The sequence below is a fragment of the Entelurus aequoreus genome, linkage group LG14 (genome assembly GCF_033978785.1).
Source record: "Entelurus aequoreus isolate RoL-2023_Sb linkage group LG14, RoL_Eaeq_v1.1, whole genome shotgun sequence".
Lineage (NCBI taxonomy): Eukaryota > Metazoa > Chordata > Actinopteri > Syngnathiformes > Syngnathidae > Entelurus > Entelurus aequoreus.
In genome coordinates this window covers 22,565,467-22,591,330 of record NC_084744.1, presented here as the reverse complement: position 1 = coordinate 22,591,330, position 25,864 = coordinate 22,565,467, and the positions used below count along the sequence as shown (strand labels likewise).

The window sequence follows — 25,864 nt, the reverse complement described above, 5'->3', positions numbered from 1 at the left end:
ATGATGTCTCCCAAGCGTGAGGCGTCCCTGGTGGCGTAACGGGACACGCCTCTGCCTCGCATGGCTTGGATTCCCGGCCAGGGTTGCATCAGGAAGTTTCATCCTGAGTAAAAAGTCAGCAGAAAGCATTCATGCCCTTGACTGGCTGTGGCCAAAGTGCTGAACGTGTGAGGCAGACGCTTCTGCTGGCACAATATCAAAGAAAGCGAAAGTGAAATTAGACACGGTGAAGCCAAACATTGACTGCATGCTTGTTTCTAAACGCAGCGACCGTCATGAAAGATAAAGATGCTTTCTTATGATGAATAAATCATTTTTATTATGTTTTTACTTTTATTTTGTGGTAGCTGTCAAAAGTGAAAACACTTATCCACATAGGTGAGTAGTAAGGACTTACATTTACTTAGATAAGAAACACAACTTTTACTTTGCTATATAACATTGTTACATTTATTTATATCATAGTTATTTATCATTTATTTAATATTGCTTGTCAAGGCCGTGTGAGTGTGAATGTTGTCTGTCTATCTGTGTTGGCCCTGCGATGAGGTGGCGACTTGTCCAGGGTGTACCCCGTCTTCCGCCTGAATGCAGCTGAGATAGGCTCCAGCACCCCCCGCGACCCCAAAAGGGACAAGCGGTAGAAAATGTGGATGAAGAGACAGGACTGCAGAGTTTGGAGAGACTGGAGGAGATGTGGATGAAGAGACAGGACTGCAGAGTTTGGAGAGACTGGAGGAGATGTGGATGAAGAGACAGGACTGCAGAGTTTGGAGAGACTGGAGGAGATGTGGATGAAGAGACAGGACTGCAGAGTTTGGAGAGACTGGAGGAGATGTGGATGAAGAGACAGGACTGCGGAGCTTTACAAGCTTCACAGTGTCTTGGCTGAATGAGCAGGTATCGGACACCTCGGTCTCCTTGGACGTATCCTCGCTCATCCATGCAGACTGGACACTGGCCGAGAGTTAGTGGGCGGCCGAGGGTGGAGTCGGCTCTCTTGGTTGCTATGTTGGGTCTGTTCCTGTGTCTGGCCATGCTCCGCCCACCCCAGCAGACGATGCGTGGAACACCGCAGAGTGTATATGTTTGTTTTTTGTTGTTGTGTTTGTTTTACTTTTGCGGCTGTGTGTAGAAGTGGCTGGTTGCATCAGCTCTGCTCTTTTAATGTCTTTATTGTCCTTTGTGTTCTTTGACGTTTCCCTCTTACACACATGTTTATGTGTGCTATGGCTATGAGTTTTTTTCCCCTTGGCCTCAGTCTGGACCCCCTCTCCAGGGGCCCAGGCTTACACTGATTTTTTTTTTTTCTCACCCCCCACCCCGACCCCAGCGTTTACCTGTTTCTCACCTTTTTTTTAAGGGGCGCCGGAAGTTGGCAGACCCATCAGTGATCCTGTTCTGTCTCCCTGTAATGTTTGATCCTGTTCTGTCTCCCTGTAATGTTTGTCTAAACTTGAATGGGATTGTGCTGAAAATCTGTATTTCCCCTCGGGGATTATTAAAGTATTTCTGATTGTGATTCTGTATGTGGTATGTCTGGGTGGGTGTCCTACTGTGTAGAATTTGAGACATGTAACCCTTTCAGAGATCACATTTTGTTCCCCTTCAAACATTCACATTTGTCACAATGAGATGTGTGCTGTTGCACAAGCATGGGATGAATTGTGTCACTTTTTGTCTGTAAAATACATCATTGCAGAGTTTGTTTTATTAGCATGTATGTAATCTAGGAACAGCATTTCATAATTAATATCCAAAACCCCAAACCAGTGAAGTTGTCACGTTGTGTATATGGTAAATAAAAAGAGAATACAACAAATCCTTTTCAACTTATATTCAATTGAATAGACTGCAAAGACAAGATATTTCATGTTCACACTGAGAAACATTATTTATTTATTTTTTGCAAATAATCATTAACTTAAAATTTAATGGCAGCAACACATTGCAAAAAAGGTATGTTCACCACTGTGTTACATGGCCTTTCCTTTTAACAACACTCAGTAAACGTTTGGGAACTGAGGAGACACATTTTTTAAGCTTCTCAGGTGGAATTATTTCCCATTTTTGCTTGATGTACAGCTTAAGTTGTTCAACAGTCCGGGGGTCTCCGTTGTGGTATTTTAGGCTTCATAATGCGCCACACATTTTCAATGGGAGACAGGTCTGGACTACAGGTAGGCCAGTCTAGTACCCGCACTCTTTTACTATGAAGCCACGTTGATGTAACACGTGGCTTGGCATTGTCTTGCTGAAATAAGCAGGGGCGTCCATGGTAACGTTGCTTGGATGGCAACATATGTTGCTCCAAAACCTGTATGTACCTTTCAGCATTAATGGCGCCTTCACAGATGTGTAAGTTACCCATGTCTTGGGCACTAATACACCCCCATACCATCACACATGCTGCCTTTTACACTTTGACCATAGAACAGTCCGCATGGTTCTTTTCCTCTTTGGTCCGGAGGACACGACCTCCACAGTTTCTAAAAACAATTTGAAATGTGGACTCGTCAGACTTTGTATCAGTCCATCTTAGATGAGCTCGGGCCCAGTGAAGCTGGTGGCGTTTCTGGGTGTTGTTGATAAATGGCTTTTGCTTTGCATAGTAGAGTTTTAACTTGCACTTACAGGTGTAGCGACCAACTGTAGTTACTGACAGTGGTTTTCTGAAGTGTTCCTGAGCCCATGTGGTGATATCCTTTACACACTGATGTCACTTTTTAATGCAGTACTGCCTAAGGGATTGAAGGTCATGGGGATTCAATGTTGTTTTTCAGCCTTGCCGCTTACATGCAGTGATTTCTCCAGATTCTCTGAACCTTTTGATGATATTACGGAGCGTAGATGGTGAAATCCCTAAATTCCTTGTTGAGAAATGTTGTTCTTAAACAATTTGCTCAGGCATTTGTTGACAAAGTGGTGACCCTCGCCCCGTCCTTGTTTGTGAATGAGTGAGAATTTCATGGAAGCTGCTTTTATAGCCAATCATGGCACCCACCTGTTCCCAATTAGCCTGTTCACCTGTGGGATGTTCCAAATAAGTCTTTGATGAGCATTCCTCAACTTTCTCACTCTTTTTTGCCACTTGTGCCAGCTTTTTTACAACATGTTGCAAGCATCAAATTCCAAGTGAGCTAATATTTGCAAAAAATAAAGTTTTCCAGTTTGAACGTTTAGTATCTTGTCTTTGCAGTACATTCAATTGAATATAAGTTGAAAATGATCTGTTGTATTCTCTTTTTATTTACCATTTACACAACGTGACAACTTCACTGCTTTTGTATATTGAAAAAAAAGAACATTAAAAACTAATAAAGTCCACAAAAACGCATCAATCAAATGTGTTTGAATTAGCCCCTTAAGTGGTTTAGCAGTTATAAAATGATGTTGCTGATATTATCTATCTATGTGTAAAATGTGTGTGTGTGGAGCACAAGCAGTGATCCTGCAGCCGTGCGTGGAAGTGTCAGTGTGCACACTTACTAAATAAAAGCTAAATAGTGCTGGCACCACAGCCATGAGTGTTGATCAATCATATTGGGCGTGATCAATCATTATATTGGCATTTTCTCCCAGTATTGTGGCTGTTTTAATGATCAGCATATATTTTGCATATTAATGAAGACAGAGACGGATTGCACGCCTTATTCTGCTCACTTAAGAGACACAATCCACTTTGCACAGGTTTAGTAGATCAGCTCTGCGTGTGCCATCAGCTTTGCACCTCTTTTAGTACACGCAAACCTTGAATAAATCAGGCCCTGTGAGTCCAACTCCATCCTGGAGAAGAGGATTGTACTTTGTCACACCTGTGCAACTTGGGTGTGCCACCTGAAGACTAAGCTCCTGCTGGTAGCTCTTAACCACAATAAGGTGACAATCTCAAATATAAAAGTCAAATCAATTCAATCAAGTATCCTTGATCCACATTTTTCAACCCATTGAGCTTAACTTGATGGCCTAATTCTTCAACTGGATGTTCACCATTAGTAGGACTTCACACACAATAGTCAATATTTACAAAAGTGAAAAGTACAGTCCACTTATGAAGAAAAGAAAAACATTCTTCTCAAACTAGTTGATCAACAAGTCAGCTGCATCATGCCTCAAAGTTTCCACTTATTCACACACAGAGAAACTTAACAGCACTGCCTACACTCTAGACATAGTCCTCTTTTTTTGCAGCTTGTCTTTTACTCTACCAACTAACATGGAGTCATCACTTCCCCTCTTCTTTGACATTATTTTCATTTCATTGTGTTGTCTGACCAGTGAGGAAGTCCACATTGACACTAATAATCATAGCCTGCATCTTACTTTTCATCAACAATAACAACTGTGTGCGTGTGCGTGTGCGTGTGCGTGTGCGTGTGCGTGTGCGTGTGCGTGTGCGTGTGTGTGTGTGTGTGTGTGTGTGTGTGTGTGTGTGTGTGTGTGTGTGTGTGTGTGAATTAGTGAATGTGGAAATAGTGTCAAAGCGCTTTGAGTTCCTTACAAAAGGTAGAAAAGCGCTATACAAGTATAACCCATTTACCATTTGTTCTATTGGCAGATCATTTTCCTTAGTTCAAGTAAAATACCCCTAATTTTTGTATTTGTTTTCTTGTTTTTGAACACCGACTTTTTGCAGTGTGGTTTCACATCATGTGACAAGGTTTACACATGTTCAACTGTAAGTAGGTCACATTGAATACCATAACAATCAAGTGTAAGATTACACATTCAGTGTTCATATTTGAGTGGGCCCCTTTGTACTGGGAACATGGGGCCCAAGTGTCAAAAAGGTTGGGAATTGAAGTTATATCAAATATGACTTTATTGGCTAATTCAGCATAATTAGACATCACGATTTATGTGAGCAGTGTTTCAGGGCTGTGAAGTCATCAGAAAGCACTTCTCACTAATTCTTACAACATTAACCCAATTTGGAAATCGAGTTATTTATATTTGTGGATTCACCTCCTTTTAACAGGGGAAGAAGAAAGGCCCATTTCCTGATTTTTACTTGTAAGACTCAGGTTAAAAGGCATAAAAAGTGAAAAGAAAAAGACAATTAGAATGATACACAGTACATTATGCCCCATATAGAGCTCATACCAATGATCTGTTCATAATGAGTCATTTTCTTAAACTACATGATATAATCCAATACAGTAGCCTTCAAGTTATGTTTATGGCCACACAAAGGGCTCAACCTGCAAATATACAGAGTCTGTTTTCACTCAGAGATGATCCACAATTCTGAAATTCAAACATAACATAGTAAATTCCACATTCAAGGCTCAAACGTTATCTATAGCGGGGGTGAAACTGTGGGACAATGTGAGCGGAGAAATTCTTCTGTCTTCTAGCCTAAGAGTATTCAACCTTGCGGTAAAAAAAATGTGTTGTTGGGAAACTATCAAAAACAGTTGTTTGGACTATCTCAACTGTGGGACACAGGTGCAAAAGAAGTCACTGTGGAATAAGGGACATAACACACCAGACAAGGCTTCAGAAGACAAAAGATACCCAGGCAAGATGGAGCTAATATCATGGTCACTCAATGCTATTATATCCATATTGGTGTATGTATACTGACTTGTCATTATCATATCTTATACTTGTTCTGAAATTGTCATGTATCCATCAAATCTGCTGTTGAAACTTGGACTATATAACCAACATATATCACCAACATATAAGTTGATTGTAAATTAGGGGCGGGACATGGATAAGCATTCCTGCTTTTTTCCCGTATCCCTTTTCGGTGCATGTCTGTCAAACTACAAAGAGTGATGAAGTGTTGCTATATATGTCTGTCTGCCCAAATAAATACATTCATTCATTCATTGAAAAATACATGAGAGAGGCTCAGCAAAAAAATGTGCAGCCAATCTGAAGAGAAAAGGTATCATTTGGTCAGGTCCTGCTGCTTTACTTGTGTCCAGGCTCTTTAGTGCACCGTGTACCTCAGAGACTGACACTGGAAATTGTCTTTAGTAAACCTTACTCCAAATCATTGCAAACACAATTTCAGTAACAAATAATAACAATTAAAGCTTACTCAAAATAAGGAATGAGACATTACTTTTTACAAATAAGAGTTTTCTTTGTAAAGGTTTCATGAATGATTAAAGGCCTACTGAAATGAATTTTTTTTATTTAAACGGGAATAGCAGATCCATTCTATGTGTCATACTTGATCATTTCGCGATATTGCCATATTTTTGCTGAAAGGATTTAGTATAGAAAAACGACAATAAAGTTCGCAACTTTTGGTCGCTGATTAAAAAAAGCCTTGCCTATACCGGAAGTAGCGTGACGTCACAAGAGGTAGGACTCCTCACAATTCCCCGTTGTTTACAATGGAGCGAGAGAGATTCGGACCGAGAAAGCGACGATTACCCCATTAATTTGAGCGAGGATGAAAGATTCGTGGATGAGGATCGTTAGAGTGAATGACTAGAGAGGCAGTGCAGTGTATTTTTTTTCGCTCTGACCGTAACTTAGGTACAAGGTCTCATTGGATTCCACACTCTCTCCTTTTTCTATTGTGGATCACGGATTTGTATTTTAAACCACCTCGGATACTATATCCTCTTGAAAATGAGAGTCGAGAACGCGAAATGGACATTCACAGTGACTTTTATCTCCACGACAATACATCGTTGAAGCACTTTAGCTACGGAGCTAACGTGATAGCATCAGGCTCCAATGCAGATAGAAACAAAATTTTAAAAAACCCTGACTGGAAGGATAGACAGAAGATCAACAATACTATTAAACCATGAACATGTAAATACATGGTTAATAATTTCCAGCTTGGCGAAGCTTAACAATGATGTTGCTAACGAGCCATTGAAGCTAACTTAGCTACGGAGCGGCGGCGGCGGGCATTGTAGCTTTCGACAACACCCCGGCCGCCATCAGAGTCGGCAAGAAACATATATTTCCCCAAAGTTACGTACGTGACATGCACATAGCGACACGCACGTACGGGCAAGCGATCAAATGTTTGGAAGCCAAAGCTGTACTCACGGTAGCTCGTCTGCTATCCAGCTCAAACACAACACAACCTCCTGGTGTTGGTGTTGCTGTAGTCCGCCGCTAATACACCGATCGCACCTACAACTTCCTTTTTTGCAGTCTCCATTGTCCATTAAACAAATTGCAAAAGATTCACCAACACAGATGTCCAGAATACTGTGGAATTGTTCGATGAAAACAGAGCAGTTTGTGTGGTGACACATTGGGTCCGAATACTTCCTTTGACCTCGTGACGTCACGCGCAAACGTCATCATACCGAGACGTTTTCAACCGGATATTTCCCGGGAAATTTCAAATTGCACTTTATAAGTTAACCCGGCCGTATTGGCATGTGTTGCAATGTTAAGATTTCATCATTGATATATAAACTATCAGACTGCGTGGTCGGTAGTAGTGGCTTTCAGTAGGCCTTTAAGAGTAAAGTTCAGGCCAAGTCTTTAATGAAGCCTCGCCAATTGTCACCTGATTAATGAAAGGTGTAATACCTATGATAGTACTGTACAATGTATATTGTTTCTTTGCACATTTCTGCTTGAGTAATATAAGGAGTTATTAGAACATTGAGTTGTTTGCAAAAGGACAATGCAATGTATACAATGTATGAAAATGTATGTTCAATCCAATCCAATCCACTTTATTTATATAGCACATTTACACAACAAGAATGTTTCCAAAGTGCTGCACAGCCATGTTAAAAACAATATTAAAAACAATATTATGCTATACCAATAACTGAATAAAAACAAAGAATAAATGAATAGAAAACCAATACAGAGACAATATAAAAAATAAATATGATTAAAAATGATTTTAAAGGGTAAAACCAATTAAAACAGTAAAATAGACATCAAAATGTATTAAAAAAAAACACACAGGACAACAGAGGACAGAAGACCACACAACTCACGTAGTGTTAAAAGCCAAAGAATAAAAGTGGGTCTTAAGACGAGACCTAAAACACTCCACTGTGGGAGCAGTTTGAACATGGAGGGGCAGAGTGTTCCAGAGTTTAGGGCCGACCACAGAGAAGGCCCTGTCTCCCCTGGTTTTAAGTCTCGTCCTGGGCACCACGAGCTGGAGCTGGCTCTCGGATCTCAGAGCGCGCGCAGGAATGTAAATTTGGATGAGGTCCGAGATATACTGAGGTGCCAGTCCATGTAAAGCTTTAAAAACAAACAGCAAGGATTTAAAATCAATTCTAAAATGAACAGGGAGCCAGTGCAAACTCCGAAGAATTGGGGTTATATGCTGGCGTTTCCTGGCTCTGTTAAAAGTCGTGCTGCCGCGTTCTGGACTAACTGCAACCCGGAGAGAGCTTTTTGGCTAATGCCAGCATAAAGTGCATTGCAGTAGTCCAGGCGACTTGAAATAAAAGCATGCACGACTTGTTCAAAAAGGTTAAAAGATAAAAATGGTTTTACCTTTGCTAAAAGACGAAGACGATAAAAACACGATTTTAAAACGCCATTGACTTGTTTGTCAAATTTAAAATCCCTGTCTATAGTGACGCCAAGGCTGGTGACTTTGGGACACACATAATTTTCTAATGTTGTCCTACAGCTGTGCTTTTCCATCTTTACACCAGCTCAACACGTTGAAGCTTCCAAGTAGCATGTTCTAAGACCTCACTAATGATCAAAGCAGCTCCATGCAAATGTTTTGGATGAGCTCAAAAGTGTAGCTGAGGTTGAGGGCAGGCATAAGTCCAAACAGCATAACAACAGCCAATGTGACATTGTCCACATTGTCCAAAACCTTCATACCCTCAACAACCATGCCCATGCCCTCTACTTCATGACTTGAACTTTGTCTAACAACCTACATTCCAACTGTGCTCTTTTCAATCCAGAACTCTGTGTAAAAACAAGGATAAGTAAAGCAGAGTTAGACAAAAGCAAGCTATACACCAGGCTCCATCAAGAACAAGATCAAGATGAAATAGTGACACACTGACACTATGAAGGCAGGTATGGTGTTAGTGACATGGAGATACATTTACACACACCTCACTACACTCAATTAAAGACATTGTCAAATTGCAGGGATGTGAACACCCTTTGATAAAAAACAAAGATATTTATCAGCAGAAAGTGCTGCCACACAAACCCTGAAAGAAAATGTAGAAAATGAAGACTACATTTCCTGCAATTGGGTGCATTTCTACACTATATTTGACCTTTAGATGTATTCTCATCTACCAAGCTCTTTGACACTTCCATGTCCCATGTAATGTACCTAGGGATGATACTCGAAACCGATTTTCCCGGTTGTTCGATAAGAAAAGGACCGAGTCCTCGGACTCGAATCCCTTTTTGAGAACCGGTACCCGTTATCGAGACCACTATAGTAAAGAAAAAGAGTTGGTTCTTTATTCAAATCCCTGGGAACGAATCCTGTCCCACAAGAAATGCCACGTGGGACATCACAAGAAATGACGTCACGTAGCTCAGTCATTAGGCGCAGATAGGGAAAGCAGGAAAAAAATGGACCGGAAAAAGCGCTCCAAGGTGTAATAAAGTTCAAAACAAAAGGTATAATCCAATGAATAACTTTACTGAGAGATTTGAGCAGCATACATATTCCTCAATGTCAACTACATCCATTTGTGCTGCTAAACTTTGCCTTCCAAGAGGATCCAACATCCTTTTTAAAAGGGAATCCATCCATTTTATTGAGAGGAAAACATTGGATCTAAGACTCTATATGAAGTTTAACACTTGTAATAATGAACATTTGAAATGTTACGTCTATTTCCCTGTCTGAGGCCTCACCAAAACTAAAATGGCGGATAACTACGGTGGTGGAGAAAGGTCATAAACACCACAAGACAATAGTGATGTGTGTATGTGTGTGTGTGTGTGTGTGTGTGTGTGTGTGTGTGTGTGTGTGTGTGTGTGTGTGTGTGTGTGTGTGTGTGTGTGTGTGTGTGTGTGTGTGGGTGTGCGTGTGTGTGTGTGTGTGTGTGTGTGTGTGTGTGTGTGTGTGTGTGTGTGTGTGTGTGTGTGTGTGTGTGTGTGTGTGTGTGCGTGTGCGTGTGTGTGTGTGCCTTTAAGAGAAGGTGTGTGACGTGTGCTTGAATGTTTGAAATGTGAGCAGAAAAAGTTGAGTGTAGTTAATTGAAGATAAAGTGTTGGTTGCACTTTATTCAAATAAGAGGTTAATGCATTGGCCATTAATTGTTGTTTACTTGCTCATTCATTTATATGGAGGTACATTAGGGACAAAAGTTTTGCACTTGAAAAAAAATGTACTCTGAAACTAAAAGTTCAGATGTTTAAAAATACCTCAGTGTATTCAAAATAAAAAATATTTTTCAGGTTAAATATAATTTTCACACAAAAATATGTTTTTATTAATTATTTCTTGTCATTTATGTATATTTTAATATTACAGCTTTCTACTTTTTCAGATTACATTTTTACTTTTTACAGTTTCATTTACTTTTTTCCAAGTTCCGCATCTTTTTCAGATTCAAATCTGTTTTGTTTTTCAGGTTCCGACTTTGGCCCTTTTTTACATAATATTGGATATAGAGAACATTCAAACACTCCATTTGAATATAAAATATTGAAATTCAATGATTTGGTGCTTTTTCAAACAGTCAAAATGACGTACAAAGAAAACTAAGCAAAAATGTACAACAATTCTTCACAAAAATTAAGTTAAATATAACCTCGGAGAAAAATGTCATCTAAAAAAAATTGCGATTCTGATGTTGACAAGACTTTATTCAGCCCTTCAAAAACAGAGAGAAAACGTATTTTTCAATAGAAAAATAAAGTTATAGACATTGTAAAACAATTCTATTTGAGACATTAATGACTTCGTATATTAATCAATGAATTAATCTCTGCCTTCTTTTTATTCTGTGCTAACTTTTATTCACACGTTCATAAACACATTTTATTCTTACTTGTTCAGTGTATTGCTATCTATATTATTACAATTTGGCTAAATTCTTTAAATTAGGGAAACAATTATAAAATTGTATTTCACAGTTAAAGCATGGGGATATGTGAGCACCTTAAGGAGGATTTACAGTAAAAACAACAATGTATACAATTATTTACAATATTTTAGAGTCATTCTTCCCAATACACTATTTGTTTGTGTACATTGAAATGATTCTGATCCTCATCTAATGACAGCTACAAGCAATTATTGTGTCACTGGAAAGTTCAAAAAGAGTAAAAAAAAGAGGCATAAATCCAATGTCCAGAAGGCAGTTGCAGAAACAAATCCAACAGGAAGTCAAAGAGGGCCTACAGTGGAATTATTAAGATAGTGGCAACAAATGCTGGGAATAAACTAACACCATAACCATAGCTAACGTTGCTAGCTAGAAAACATTGATAGCAAACAAAATGAAACTACATTTATATTTTCTCTGATGGTGATGGTTTTTACAATTGTTTTTAGAAGGTGGGAGGTTAAGATGGCATTTTTATTTTCCTTTATTTCTAGTCACTTGTACATGTTTTTAGTTGTTATATTTGGTTTGCATGATAACACTCTGGATTTAGGAATGTGAAATGTACCTAAAAGACATAACACTTTTATTGCATTCCCCACCTTTTGATTAAAATTACAATCTAAAAAGAAAACCATTTCTTTTTTTAGCTCAACAATTGTGTGGAAAGTAGTAAAGCATAAATGACACTTCAGTGCAAAACAATTGGGAGAAGGGACAATGAAAAAACAAATGGCTGATTGTTTTTCAGTATGACAAAATGTGCATTCTGGAGGAACATCTAGTACGAATTTGGCTAAATATGACTTACAAAAATGTAGGAATTATTTCCACCTGTACTTCTTTAGTTTTTCCCCCAGAATGCAACAACTTTTGGTGGACAACTTTTAAACATTATTTCACACTTCTTCCTCCTATGAATCACCAAACCAGAAGCATGTTAAAAGTCCTGCAAACCCTGGAAGAAGACTGGGACCTGCTGGTCATTTTGGAGAAAGATGCAAGTATTGTCTGCTAGTTGGCTAAGAATTAATACAGTTTGTTCTCCAACACTGATTCCTTCTGCGTGAATGCAGTTGACCATGTAGAAGTTCAACATATCAGCTGTAATTAAAAACAAAGAGGAGAAATTGGACAACCCTATCTGATACCTCGTTTAAGTTCAAATCTTTGAGAGGAACCTTCCCAAAGAGCGACACTGCTGTTAATACCATTATAAATAGTTTGGACCATTTTTCTAAACTTGACACCAACCCCAAATACGTCTTGGCTTTATTTATGAACTTATGTTCTACAGAGTCGAAAGCTTTATAGAAATGTAAAAGAAAGAATAAAAGATGTGAGTAGTCCATCATCCATCCATCAATCTATCCATTTTCTACCTCTTATTCCCTTCGTGGCCTCTCTCAGCTACAATCGGGCGGAAGGCGGGGTACACACTGGACAAGTCGCCACCTCATCGCAGAGTAGTCCATCATATCCAGCACTAAACATTGTCGGATATGTGACCACCTTTCATGAAAGGATTTCTTCCAAAGAAGGTTTTGGTCTTCTAGCATATAAAGAAGTTAGAATTTTGTAATCTGAGTTCAGCAAAGTAATGGACCTCCAGTTTTTACTAGAGAATATCTTAGGTTTAGGTACAAGAGTGATGGTACCTTGTTTCATTGTTTCTGCCAGTTCGCCTAAATCTAAAGCTTTGTTGAAGACGCACAAAATGTTTGACATAATTGAAAGAGTAAACCATCAGGGCCAGGACTTTTATTAAGAGACACTCTGTTTACAATGTTATCTTACTTGTAGGTACAAACCTCATTCTAGCCAAAACCAACAGCTTGTCCGTTACTCTCTGCCATTCCTCCGTCTCACCCTCCTCCCAAGTTAGGAGTCTGGGTGTCATCCTGGACAGCACACTCTCTTTTCAAGCCCACATAAATAGGCTGACCATATTCTGAAATTGCAAAAAGAGGACACATATATGCACGCCAAGGCCGGGACTATGTGAACATTTACCAATGATACTCAAACTTGCTTTATAAGTAATATATTTATTTAAATAAAGCATTTTTTCTCCTCTGTTGACAGCAGTGTTGGCGCTAGGAATTTTCAAAATGGGGTCCCAGGGACCCCATCAAGTCATAAAAATGGGGTCCCACAGTACATTTTTGGGGTCCCACTTTTTTGAAAGCGTTTTGAAAACAAATGACAAATGTATGCATTATCTTGTTATATCTCACATTCTATATTGTGTTTTGGAAAAAGGTTGTCATAAACGTTACTTAATTCATTTAAAAAAATAATACAAAAGAAAACAAATGTGTATACATATGTAAATGTATTCAGTTATAAACATTCATTCACTTTTTTCTTTCCTTCATGGATCTAAACTTTACCGCTGCTGGTAATTTTTTCTATGTTTTTATTTAATAAGTTGTAGGTGTATTTATTTCAGTATAAAAAGTGTTTTGCTTGGGTCATGAAATGATGATAATGGTGTGCCAGGGCATACATACATTTTATATTTAACGCTTAAATCTCTGGAGTCTACATCAACTTCAGATCTATTCCTCATTTCAAAATGTTTTATTTTTTTTTATGTAGTTTTTTTGTTTGTTTGTTTTCCGCCCTTTTTTGTCAAACAAAACTATGTTTTTAATGGCAAACACAAAATATCAATCAATCAATCAATGTTTATTTATATAGCCCTAAATCACAAGTGTCTCAAAGGGCTGAAAATATGCTAAATCTTCCACCAAAAATAGTTTTCAAAGTGCAATATTTGATGTGAAGTAATGGGAACATTGGATAGGTCAATAATTCATAATAACATTGATTTTGATTCAATACTAAAGGCCTACTGAAACCCACTACTACCGACCACGCAGTCTGATAGTTTATATATCAATGATGAAATCTTAACATTGCAACACATACCAATACGGCCGGGTTAACTTATAAAGTGCAATTTTAAATTTCCCGCTAAACTTCCGGTTGAAAACGTCTATGTAAGATGACGTATGCGCGTGACGTCAATCGTTGAAACGGAAGTATTCGGCCCCATTGAATCCAATACAAAAAGCTCTGTATTCATCTCAAAATTCCACAGTATTCTGGACATCTGTGTTGGTGAATCTTTTGCAATTTGTTTAATGAACAATGAAGACTGCAAAGAAGAAAGTTGTAGGTGGGATCGGTGTATTAGTGGCGGACTACAGCAACACAACCAGGAGGACTTTGAGATGGATAGCAGACGCGCTAGCCGGCGACCTCACCTTGACTTCCTCTGTCTCCGGGCCGCCGACCGCATCTATGATCGGGTGAAGTCTTTCGTCGCTCCGTCGATCGCTGGAACGCAGGTGAGCACGGGTGTTGATGAGCAGATGAGGGCTGGCTGGCGTAAGTGGATAGCTAATGTTTTTGGCATAGCTCTGTGAGGTCCCGTTGCTAAGTTAGCTTCAATGGCGTCGTTAACAACAGCATTGTTAAGCTTCGCCAGCCTGGAAAGCATTAACCGTGTAGTTACATGTCCATGGTTTAATAGTATTGTTGATTTTCTGTCTATCCTTCCAGTCAGGGGTTTATTTGTTTTGTTTCTATCTGCATTTAAGCCCGATGCTATCACGTTAGCTCCGTAGCTAAAGAGCTTCACCGATGTATTGTCATGGAGATAAAAGTCACTGTGAATGTCCATTTTGCGTTCTCGACTCTCATTTTCAAGAGGATATAGTATCCGAGGTCGTTTAAAATACAAATCCGTGATCCACAATAGAAAAAGGAGACAGTGTGGAATCCAATTAACCCTTGTACCTAAGTTACGGTCAGAGCGAAAAAAGATACGTCCTGCACTGCACTCTAGTCCTTCACTCTCACGTTCCTCATCCACGAATCTTTCATCCTCGCTCAAATTAATGGGGTAATCGTCGCTTTCTCGGTCCGAATCTCTCTCGCTGCATTGAAAACAATGGGAAAATGTGAGCAGCCCTTCCTCCTGTGACGTCACGCTACTTCCGGTACAGGCAAGGCTTTTTTTATCAGCGATCAAAAGTTGCGAACTTTATCGTCGTTGTTCTCTACTAAATCCTTTCAGCAAAAATATGGCAACATCACGAAATGATCAAGTATGACACATAGAATGGATCTGCTATGCCCGTTTAAATAAGAAAATTTCATTTCAGTAGGCCTTTAAGTCTTTGTTACTTAGAATATGATCCCCATACTAAAGTGTTACAAAAAACATATAACTTTGTCTTGAATTTGAAAAAAAACAACATTTTATTTTTCACTAAAGAAGGGTTCGGTAAATGTGCATATGAAACTGGTGGGGTTCGGTACCTCCAACAAGGTTAAGAACCACTGATTTAAAGTCATATCCAACAATTGCGACAATGACTTTTAACTGTCAACTGAGTTTATGATTTCTGCTGGTGGTGTGCCTCTGGAAAAAATGTGCCTTGGCTCAAAAAAGGTTGAAAAACACTGGACTAGTGTACAATTGTGTAGTAGTTGGAAAAGAGCTCATCGCCTGCTGTAATGTCACGGAGCGATACGAGCACCACGCACCGAAGAGGTCCCTGTGAGTGAGGGCCATAGTTGACATTGGGAAGATATCGGCGAAGCTCAATGGGAAACGTGTCGGGGACATCGTACTCCTGGTAACACACGTTGGCAGGCCACTCGTTGGAGCAGTTGTTCACATACTGGCCCACTGCGAGCGGGTTATCTGGGCTGACCGTGAGCCAGCTGGTGTCACTCATCACGAAAGGGCCCATTCGGTCCCTGGCACTGCAGGACTTGTACACCATTTTGGAGACGGCTTTGTCGTTCCCGTCAACCAAGACACCATCGAGACATCGAAACACAAACGGGTTTCTGATGGACTGCAGAAGAATAGGCTCGTAGGGTTGGTAGATGGTGCCAGGGTACATGGCAACTGTAGCTCCTTTGGGTACCACCCCTCTTGAGACGAACACCCCGCAGCCTGCATCAGGCAGTGTACTCCGCTTCCGCTCAATACAGAAGCCAAGTGAGCGGAACATGGCATCGTGTGCACTAAGTTCGTTGCCACTTGTCACCTGTACGTGAAAATGACCTTTGACCGCCTGCAGGTCCACTTGACGATGAGCCCCATGACTGTAGAGGACTCTGAAGAGCCGCAGCAGGCTTCCTGACACCTCTTCGTCCGGGACCAACTTGTCCTCAGAGCGCTTTTTCACGTGTCGGAGGGTTTTCTCATTTTTAGAAATGTTAAGTGCAATCCAAGGCACAAACCGGTGTCGGTACGACTTCCACTTGACCTGTAACCTCTCCAGTACGTGTCTAAACATTCAGAGAGACGTGCGGACACTCGTACTTATTGGAACTGATCATTCACAACAATGATTTGGTCACTTCCGGCAAAGTGTTTCATTATAAAAGCATCATTGCAACCCATTGTTGGTACCTTTACTTTTTATAGCAAAAAAACTTTAGTATGTGCGTACAATATTAACTGTTATATTCTTCAAAGAATGAAAAAACCGTATTTGGTGCGTTGTTTGGGATTTACCAACGACTAAAACGTGGCTGTGTATTTTATTGTGAAAAGCATAGTTTCAACCGGAACACCTTTTGTTTCTGCAACAACTTTACACGCGTTAGCCAGCTTGATGGGAGGAAAGGGAGACGGGCAGAGACAAACATGGTAAGAAATATTACGCTTTGTTCGTTGTTAACACAACACATTGCGATAACATGATCGGTGTAGTCAACAAAGCGTCTTAATGAACTTAAAACAGCTCTTATGAGTCGTAAACAAACGTACCTCTGCATGTTAGCATGCGCTAACTAGCTGAAGGTAATGAGGCCAACTCGTCCATTTAGCTAGCAGAGCTGCAAGGTTTGATAACAACTCATCATCGCGATGATACAACATCGTAATATTGTCGACTCGTAAGGTGTAAAATGATCGTCAGTTTGGCACAGCTGTCAACAGTCTTCTAGTGCCTAAATAGTCTCCCTACTGTAGTGTTGTTGGTGCTAACTTAAGGTTCTATGTTGTTAGGTCAGGGGGTGTAACGATTCGTTTTTAACGACGATTCGATTCAGAAATTTTGGTTGCTGATACGATTCAGGGACGATAATATTTTTTTCAGAATGGTACAATCTGAAACGGTCAATTCAGTAACTTTATGCCATCAAAATTCAACATCAATCAATCAATCAATCAATCAATGTTTATTTATATAGCCCCAAATCACAAGTGTCTCAAAGGTCTGCACAAGCCACAACGACATCCTCGGTACAGAGCCCTCATAAGGGCAAGAAAAACTCACCCAAGTGGGACGTCGATGTGAATGACTGTGAGAAACCTTGGAGAGGACCGCATATGTGGGTAACCCCCCTCTGTAGGGGAGACCGAAAGCAAAGGATGTCGAGTGGGTCTGACATAATATTGTGAAAGTCCAGTCCATAGTGGATCCAACATACCAGTGAGAATCCAGTCCATAGTGGATCTAACATAATAGTGACAGTCCAGTCCATAGTGGATCTAACATAATATTGTGAGAGTCCAGTCCATAGTGGTTTTAACATAATAGTGAGAGTCCAGTCCATAGTGGATCTAACATAATAGTGAGAGTCCAGTCCATAGTGGGTCTGACATAATATTGTGAAAGTCCAGTCCAGTCCATAGTGGATCTAACATAATAGTGAGAGTCCAGTCCATAGTGGATCTAACATAATAGTGAGAGTCCAGTCCATAGTGGATCTAACATAATAGTGAGAGTCCAGTCCATAGTGGGTCTGACATAATATTGTGAAAGTCCAGTCCATAGTAGATCTAACATAATAGTGAGAGTCCAGTCCATAGTGGATCTAACATAATAGTGAGAGAGTACAGTCCCTAGTAGATCTAACATAATAGTGAGAGTCCAGTCCATAGTGGATCTAACATAATAGGGAGAGTCCAGTCCATAGTGGATCTAACATTATATTGTGAGAGTTCAGTCCAGACCTGGGCATTCTGCGGCCCGCGGGCCGCATCCGGCCCTTTGTGCGTCCCTGTCCGGCCCGCGTGAGGCCAATTATAAATTACAAAATAAATTTAAAAAAGTATCTATGTCGAGTGTGCAATACAACGGTGCTGCTTTTGTTTTGAAAATCGTTATTTGTATTACTTCCGTGTGGACGTATGCGTGATTGTGAGTGAATGTGAACAACTGCAATTACAAAATAAAGTTGAAAAAACATCTATGTCCTGCGCGCAATACAACTGTGCTGCTTTTATTTTGAAAAGTATTATTTATGGGCGTGTGTCCGTGTGTAACCTGCGAGTGAAGGTGCACATGCAGCGACAAGTGATGCACGGTTTACACCCGAGACGCCAAAAAGAGAAAAGTTGATGATGAATGCCGTGTTTTCAACAACACATGAACTGCAAAGCAACGTCCCCTCACCTAAGGTGCGTGCCTGCGCAATTGCGCACTGCTCAAGCGTCTGCTGCGCGCAGCAAGTATATGCCGCGCACCAAATCAAATCCCATCTGAATTATAAACAAAATAAACATATTTATTCTATGTAATTATGCAATGCAACTTTGAGTGACAGTGACAACAAGCGGCCCTAACGGTGTTCGTCAACACCGTTCAATTGAACACCGTTCAATTATTGTAACGTCTATCGAGATGCTTCGAGGACAGGAATTATATCGATCACTTTATTGAACAAAACTGTTTATATTCGGACATAACCACACCAAAAACATGAGTAAAACAATTATATCTCGAAAAACTAGTCATTTTCTGCCGTACAAACCAGGCCAAAACCAACTTGTCATCTGTCACCAACACGCATAGCACTAAACCACTGGTGCGTTTAAGGCCACACAAAAAGTCGGACAACTCAAACACCACACAAAGTTACACTATGACTCCTCAGTCATACGTGTGCTTATTTTACTGTCATTTATTATTAATGTTAATTTATATATATAAGTCATGGAATGCTGTTACACACACTATGTTGAAGTATTACTATTATTATTATTACTATTATTATTATTATTATTTATCTTACGGTATATATCAAAAATAATATTGAGCAAAATTTAATTGAAATATTGTCGATGTGGCCCTCCAGCAGTGCTCGGGTAGCTCATGCGGCCCCCGGTAAAAATTAATTGCCCACCCCTGGTCCAGTCCATAGTGGATCTAACATAATAGTGAGAGTCCAGTCCACAGTGGATCTAACATAATAGTGAGAGTCCAGTCCATAGTCGGTCTGACATAATATTGTGAAAGTCCAGTCCATAGTAGATCTAACATAATAGTGAGAGTCCAGTCCATAGTGGATCTAACATAATAGTGAGAGATTACAGTCCATAGTAGATCTAACATAATAGTGAGAGTCCAGTCCATAGTGGATCTAACATAATAGAGAGAGTCCAGTCCATAGTGGATCTAACATAATAGTGAGAGCCCAGTCCATAGTGGGTCTGACATCATATTGTGAAAGTCCAGTCCATAGTGGATCCAAAATATCAGTGAAAGTCCAGTCCATAGTGGATCTAACATAATAGTGAGAGTCCAGTCCATAGTGGGTCTGACATAATATTGTGAAAGTCCAGTCCATAGTGGATCCAACATATCAGTGAAAGTCCAGTCCATAGTGGATCTAACATAATAGTGAGAGTCCAGTCCATAGTGGGTCTGACATAATATTGTGAAAGTCCAGTCCATAGTGGATCCAACATATCAGTGAAAGTCCAGTCCATAGTGGATCTAACATAATAGTGAGAGTCCAGTCCATAGTGGATCTAACATAATAGTGAGAGTCCAGTCCATAGTGGATCTAACATAACAGCGAGAGTCCAGTCCATAGTGGGGCCAGCAAGAAGCCATCCCGAGCGGAGACGGGTCAGCAGCGCAGAGATGTCCCCAACTGATACACAGGCTAGCGGTCCACCCCGGGTTCCGACTCTGGACAGTCAGCACTTCATCCATGGCCACCGGACCTGTTTGTCTCCCCCTCCACAAGGGAGAGGGGGGCAGAGGAGAAAGAAAATAAACCGCAGATCAACTAGTCTAAAATGGGGGTCTATTTAAAGCAGACCTGGGCATTCTGCGGCCCGCGGGCCACATCCGGCCCTTTGTACGTCCCTGTCCGGCCCGCGTGAGGCCAATCATAAATTACAAAATAAATTTAAAGAAGTATCTATCTCGAGTGTGCAATACAACGGTGCTGCTTTTGTTTTGAAAAGCGTTATTTGTATTACTTCCGTGTGGACGTATGCGCGTGCGTGATTGTGAGTGAATGTGAACAGCTGCAATCACAAATTACAAAATAAAGTTGAAAAAACATCTATGTCGTGCGTGCAATACAACTGTGCTGCTTTTATTTTGAAAAGTGTTATTTATGGGCGTATGTCCGGGTGTAACCTGTGAATGAAGGTGCACAGCGACAAGTGATGCACGGTTTACACCCGAGACGCTAAAAAGGGAAAAGTTGATGACGAATGGCGTGTTTTCAACAAGACATGGACTGCCAAGCAACGTTCCCTCTAAGGTGCGCGCCTGCGCAATTGCGCACTGCTCAAGCGTCCTCTGCGCACAGCAAATATATGCCGCGCACCAAATCAAATCCCATCTGAATTCTAAACAAAATAAACATATTTATTATGTGTAATTTTGCAATGCAACTCTGAGTGACAACAAGCGGCCCTAACGGTGTTCGTCAACACCGTTCAATTATTGTAACGTGTATTGAGATGCTTCGAGGCCAGGAATTATATCGATCACTTTATTGAGCAAAACTGTTTTTATTCGGCCATAACCACACCAAAAACATGAGTAAAACACTTCTATCTCGAAAAACGAGTCATTTTCTGCCGTACAAACCAGGCCAAAACCAACTTGTCATCTGTCACCAACATGCATACCACTAAACCACTGGTGCGTTTATGGCCACACAAAAAGTCGGACAACTCAAACAACACACAAAGTTACACTATGACTCCTCAGTCATACGTGTGCTTATTTTACTGTCATTTATTATTAATGTTAATTTATTTATATTAATCATGGAATGCTGTTACTAGAGAAAGTTACAGGAATGCACACTTCATCCTATGCTTACATTTCATTGTGCAACATGAGGATGTATAAGGGGAACTAAATGTGATCTCTGAAAGGGGTACAAATGATTTCCAAAGCAGTGCTTTTGGTATAAAGTTAAGTTAGGTTAAATGAAAGTATTATTAATTATTATTATTATGATTATTATGATTATTATTTATCTTACGGTATATATCAAAAATAATATTGAGCAAAATGTAATTGAAATATTGTCGATGTGGCCCTCCAGCAGTGCTCGGGTTGCTCATGCGGCCCCCGGTAAAAATTAATTGCCCACCCCTGGGCTAGAGTATACAAATGAGTTTTAAGATGGGACTTAAATGCTTCTACTGAGGTAGCATCTCTAACTGTTACCGGGAGGGCATTCCAGAGTACTGGAGACCGAATAGAAAACGCTCTATAGCCCGCAGACTTTTTTGGGGCTTTGGGAAAAAAGCCGGAGTTCTGTGAACGCAGATTTCTTGCCGGGACATATGGTACAATACAATCAGCAAGATAGGCTAGAGCTAGACCGTGTAGTATTTTATACGTAAGTAGTAAAACCTTAAAGTCACATCTTAAGTGCACAGGAAGCCAGTGCAGGTGAGCCAGTATAGGTGTATATATATTTATATATGTATATAAAGGTATATACAGTATAGGCATTATATGATCAAACTTTCTTGTTCTTGTCAAAAGTCTAGCAGCCGCATTTTGTACCATCTGTAATCTTTTAATGCTAGACATAGGGAGACCCGAAAATAATACGTTACAGTAATCGAGACGTAACGAACGCGTGAATAATGATCTCAGCGTCGCTAGTGGACAAAATGGAACACATTTTAGCGATATTACGGAGATGAAAGAAGGCCGTTTTAGTAACACTCTTAATGTGTGACTCAAAGGAGAGCGCTGGGTTGAAGATAGTACCCAGATTCTTTACCGAGTCGCCTTGCGTAATTATTTGGTTGTCAAATGTTAAGGTGGTATTATTAAATAGATGTCGTGTCTAGCAGGACCGATAATCAGCATTTCCGTTTTCTTAGCGTTGAGTTGCAAAAAGTTAGCGGACATCCATTGTTTAATTTCATTAAGACACGCCTCCAGCTGACTACAATCCGACGTTTTGGTCAGCTTTAGGGGCATGTAGAGTTGGGTGTCATCAGCATAACAGTGAAAGCTAACACCGTATTTGCGTATGATGTCGCCTAGCGGCAGCATGTACTTTCTAAAGAGTGCAGGGCCAAGAACCGAACCCTGGGGGACTCCGCACGTTACCTTAACATAGTCCTTAACATGTATGACTGAAATAAATAGTGGATACTGGACACTGCAGGTGAAGTTTCCTATTTTCATGGTTTTCCTTGTAAAGGAATTTGGTACTAAGAAATTATGGATACATACAAGCAAGTAAACACAAATTAATGGCCACTGCATTCACATCTTATTTGAATAAAGTGCAACCAACAGTAGGTTGAATTAACGAGAGTAAACATTTTCTGCTCACATTTTCAACATTCAAGCAACTTTCAATAAAAGTACGGTAACCAACATTTTAATTGTAAATTTACCTGCTAAATAAAGTTCGCCGTACAGTATCTGTTCTCCGTCCGGGCGTTGTCGATAAAGGACAGTGTCATCCCTGTTGATGGTGTTGGCCCCTGGATTCCTAATTTCCATAGCTCTCTTCATCCATCTCTTCTATTTGTGTACAGCTCTGGTAATGGGTACATTCGCACCCACCTGCACAAATGTACTTCAAAATGTAACAATCAAAATAAATATGACTTTTGTTTTGTTAACTAGGCATGCATATATAATATGCATTAGTTTGACCATTTAAAATCAACGATAATAAAAAGGAGATGCTTGGAAATAGCATAAAAATGCCCCAAAAACTTGGAAAAACATGATTCATAGCGTTACTTTTTGGTGTATCCATCTGTTCAGGTATATTTATTTTATATTTTGATAAATCATCATATTTATGTATTACTCAATTTAAATAGGTATTGATCAATCTTTAAGCTGTGTGTATTTGATTTCAGTTTGCTTTTGACATCTTATTTAGAATTGTAGTTGAAACTTTTACAACCTTGTGTTGCGCTCATGATGGCGTAACCAAACTAGATTTCATTTGATGATCTTATTTTGAATATTTATTAACTTTTTTTACATTTAGTATATTTAAATATTCATTTATAAACATTGAATACATTTCAAATATCAATAAAAGGCAATTGCCTTCATCTTATAGGGTAATGTTTAGTTACACCAAGTCATGAGCGTAACACTAAGCTTCATCACTTTGACTTGTAATATCTCTAATTCTGGTGGTGTTTTATGCTTTTTTTCTTTTTGGAACATGTACTATACAATAAAGTCCCATATAAAATTATGTTTCTAGAAATACTTTAATTTTGCCTTTGAAAGTAACACTCCAATGTCCATTAGTGGAGCTGTACACCTTTATTTATTTCTGACGAAATGACTTTTCCATGGCTGCCAGTAGCATGTTGTGTTCCGGAAGTCGGTGCGTTGCCTTAACTTGCTCCGCTGTCAATCCCGTTCTGTCGGTTGCGTCGTTTGTAGCTCAAAGTTGTGTTGTGTGGCTTTATATTATTGTGCTGTGTCGTTTCAGAATCAGAAATACTTTAATAATCCCTGAGGGGAAATTAAGATTTTCAGCGCAATCCCATTCAAGAGCAGACAAACATTACAGGGAGACAGATCAGGCGGGTCTGCCAACTTCCGGCGCCCCTTACAAAAAAAAAGTTTCTTTGTCGTGGCTTTTGCAATCTTGCTGTAGCTAAATTTTATTGTGTTGTTATTATTAAGATATTGTCTTGAAGCGTTTGCAGTTGTTAACCGCCATTTTTGTTTTGATGAAGCCACAGACGTGCAAACAGACTTAACGTTCTTATCATCAAAAGTGCTAAACTTCATATAAAGTCTGCCCTTCTTAAACCCAATGTTTTTTTTTTGTTGTATTGATAAAATCGATCGATTCCCTTAAAGGCCTACTGAAACCCACTACTACCGACCACACAGTCTGATGGTTTATATATAAATGATGAAATCTTAACATTGCAACTCATGCCAATACGGCCGGGTTAAGTTATAAAGTGCAATTTTAAATTTCCCGCTAAACTTCCGGTTGAAAACGTCTATATATGATGACGTATGCGTGTGACGTCAATCGTTGAAACGGAAGTATTCGGCCCCATTGAATCCAATACAAAAAGCTCTGTTTTCATCTCAGTATTCTGGACATCTGTGTTGGTGAATCTTTTGCAATTTGTTTAATGAACAATGAAGACTGCAAAGAAGAAAGTTGTAGGTGGGATCGGTGTATTAGCGGCGGACTACAGCAACACAACCAGGAGGACTTTGAGATGGATAGCAGACGCGCTAGCCGCCGACCTCACCTTGACTTCCTCCGTCTCCGGGCCGCCGACCGCATCTATGATCGGGTGAAGTCTTTCGTCGCTCCGTCGATCGCTGGAACGCAGGTGAGCACGAGTGTTGATGAGCAGATGAGGGCTGGCTGGCGTAGGTGGATAGCTAATGTTTTTGGCATAGCTCTGTGAGGTCCCGTTGCTAAATTAGCTTCAATGGCGTCATTAGCAAAAGCATTGTTAAGCTTCGCCAGCCTGGAAAGCATTAACCGTGTATTTACATGTCCATGGTTTAATAGTATTGTTGATTTTCTGTCTATCCTTCCAGTCAGGGGTTTATTTATTTTGTTTCTATCTGCATTTAAGCCCGATGCTATCACGTTAGCTCCGTAGCTAAAGAGCTTCACCGATGTATTGTTGTGGAGATAAAAGTCACTGTGAATGTCCATTTCACGTTCTCGACTCATTTTCAAGAGGATATAGTATCCGAGGTGGTTTAAAATACAAATCCGTGATCCACAATAGAAAAAGGAGAGAGTGTGGAATCCAATAAAGCCTTGTACCTAAGTTACAGTCAGAGCGAAAAAAGATACATCCTGCACTGCACGCTAGTCCTTCACTCTCATGTTCCTCATCCACAAATCGTTCATCCTCGCTCGAATTAATGGGGTAATCGTCGCTTTCTCGGTCCGAATCTCTCTCGCTGCATTGAAAACAATGGGAAAATGTGAGCAGCCCTTCCTCCTGTGACGTCACGCTACTTCCGGTAGGGGCAAGGCTTTTTTTTTATCAGAGACCAAAAGTTGCGAACTTTATCGTCGTTGTTCTATACTAAATCCTATCAGCAAAAATATGGCAATATCGCAAAATGATCAAGTATGACACATAGAATGGATCTGCTATCCCCGTTTAAATTAAAAAATGTCATTTCAGTAGGCCTTTAAAAACAATCTTTGATCGAAAGTAATATACTTGAAATTTAGGAATGTGAATCGATCTATCCATATAGCGATCAATCGTTATACCCCTATTTATGAGTCTACAGCAGTGGTTCTTAACCATGTTGGAGGTACCGAACTCCACCAGTTTCGTATGCGCATTCACCAAACCCTTCTTTAGTGGAAAAAAAAAAAAAAAAATTCAAATTCAAGGCAAAGTCATGTTTTTTTACTAGTGCACAAAATGAATCAATCAATCAATCAATGTTTATTTATATAGCCCTAAATCACAAGTGTCTCAAAGGGCTGTACAAGCCACAACGACATCCTCGGTACAGAGCCCACATACGGGCAAGGAAAAACTCACCCCAGTGGGACGTCGGTGAATGACTATGAGAAACCTTGGAGAGGACCGCATATGTGGGTAACCCCCC

The 25,864-nt window shown here is 40.0% G+C and overlaps 2 protein-coding genes across 2 annotated transcripts in view; one reads left to right on the top strand and one right to left on the bottom strand.

The window, feature by feature from the left end:
• Positions 1-15,083: 15,083 nt before the first annotated feature.
• Positions 15,084-16,372, bottom strand: LOC133665292 (SET domain-containing protein 9-like). The gene has a single exon (XM_062070547.1). The coding sequence runs from the start codon at positions 16,328-16,330 to the stop codon at positions 15,488-15,490; it is 843 nt and encodes a 280-aa protein (XP_061926531.1). The 5' UTR covers positions 16,331-16,372; the 3' UTR covers positions 15,084-15,487.
• Positions 16,373-16,575: 203 nt separating this feature from the next.
• The window catches only part of LOC133664518 (DCN1-like protein 1), a 39,224-nt gene continuing 29,935 nt past the window's right edge, over positions 16,576-25,864 (top strand). Inside the window, exon 1 of the mRNA XM_062069212.1 lies at positions 16,576-16,686. Coding sequence (XP_061925196.1) covers positions 16,684-16,686 — 3 coding nt within the window. The 5' untranslated portion in view covers positions 16,576-16,683. The remainder of the gene's footprint in view (positions 16,687-25,864) is intronic.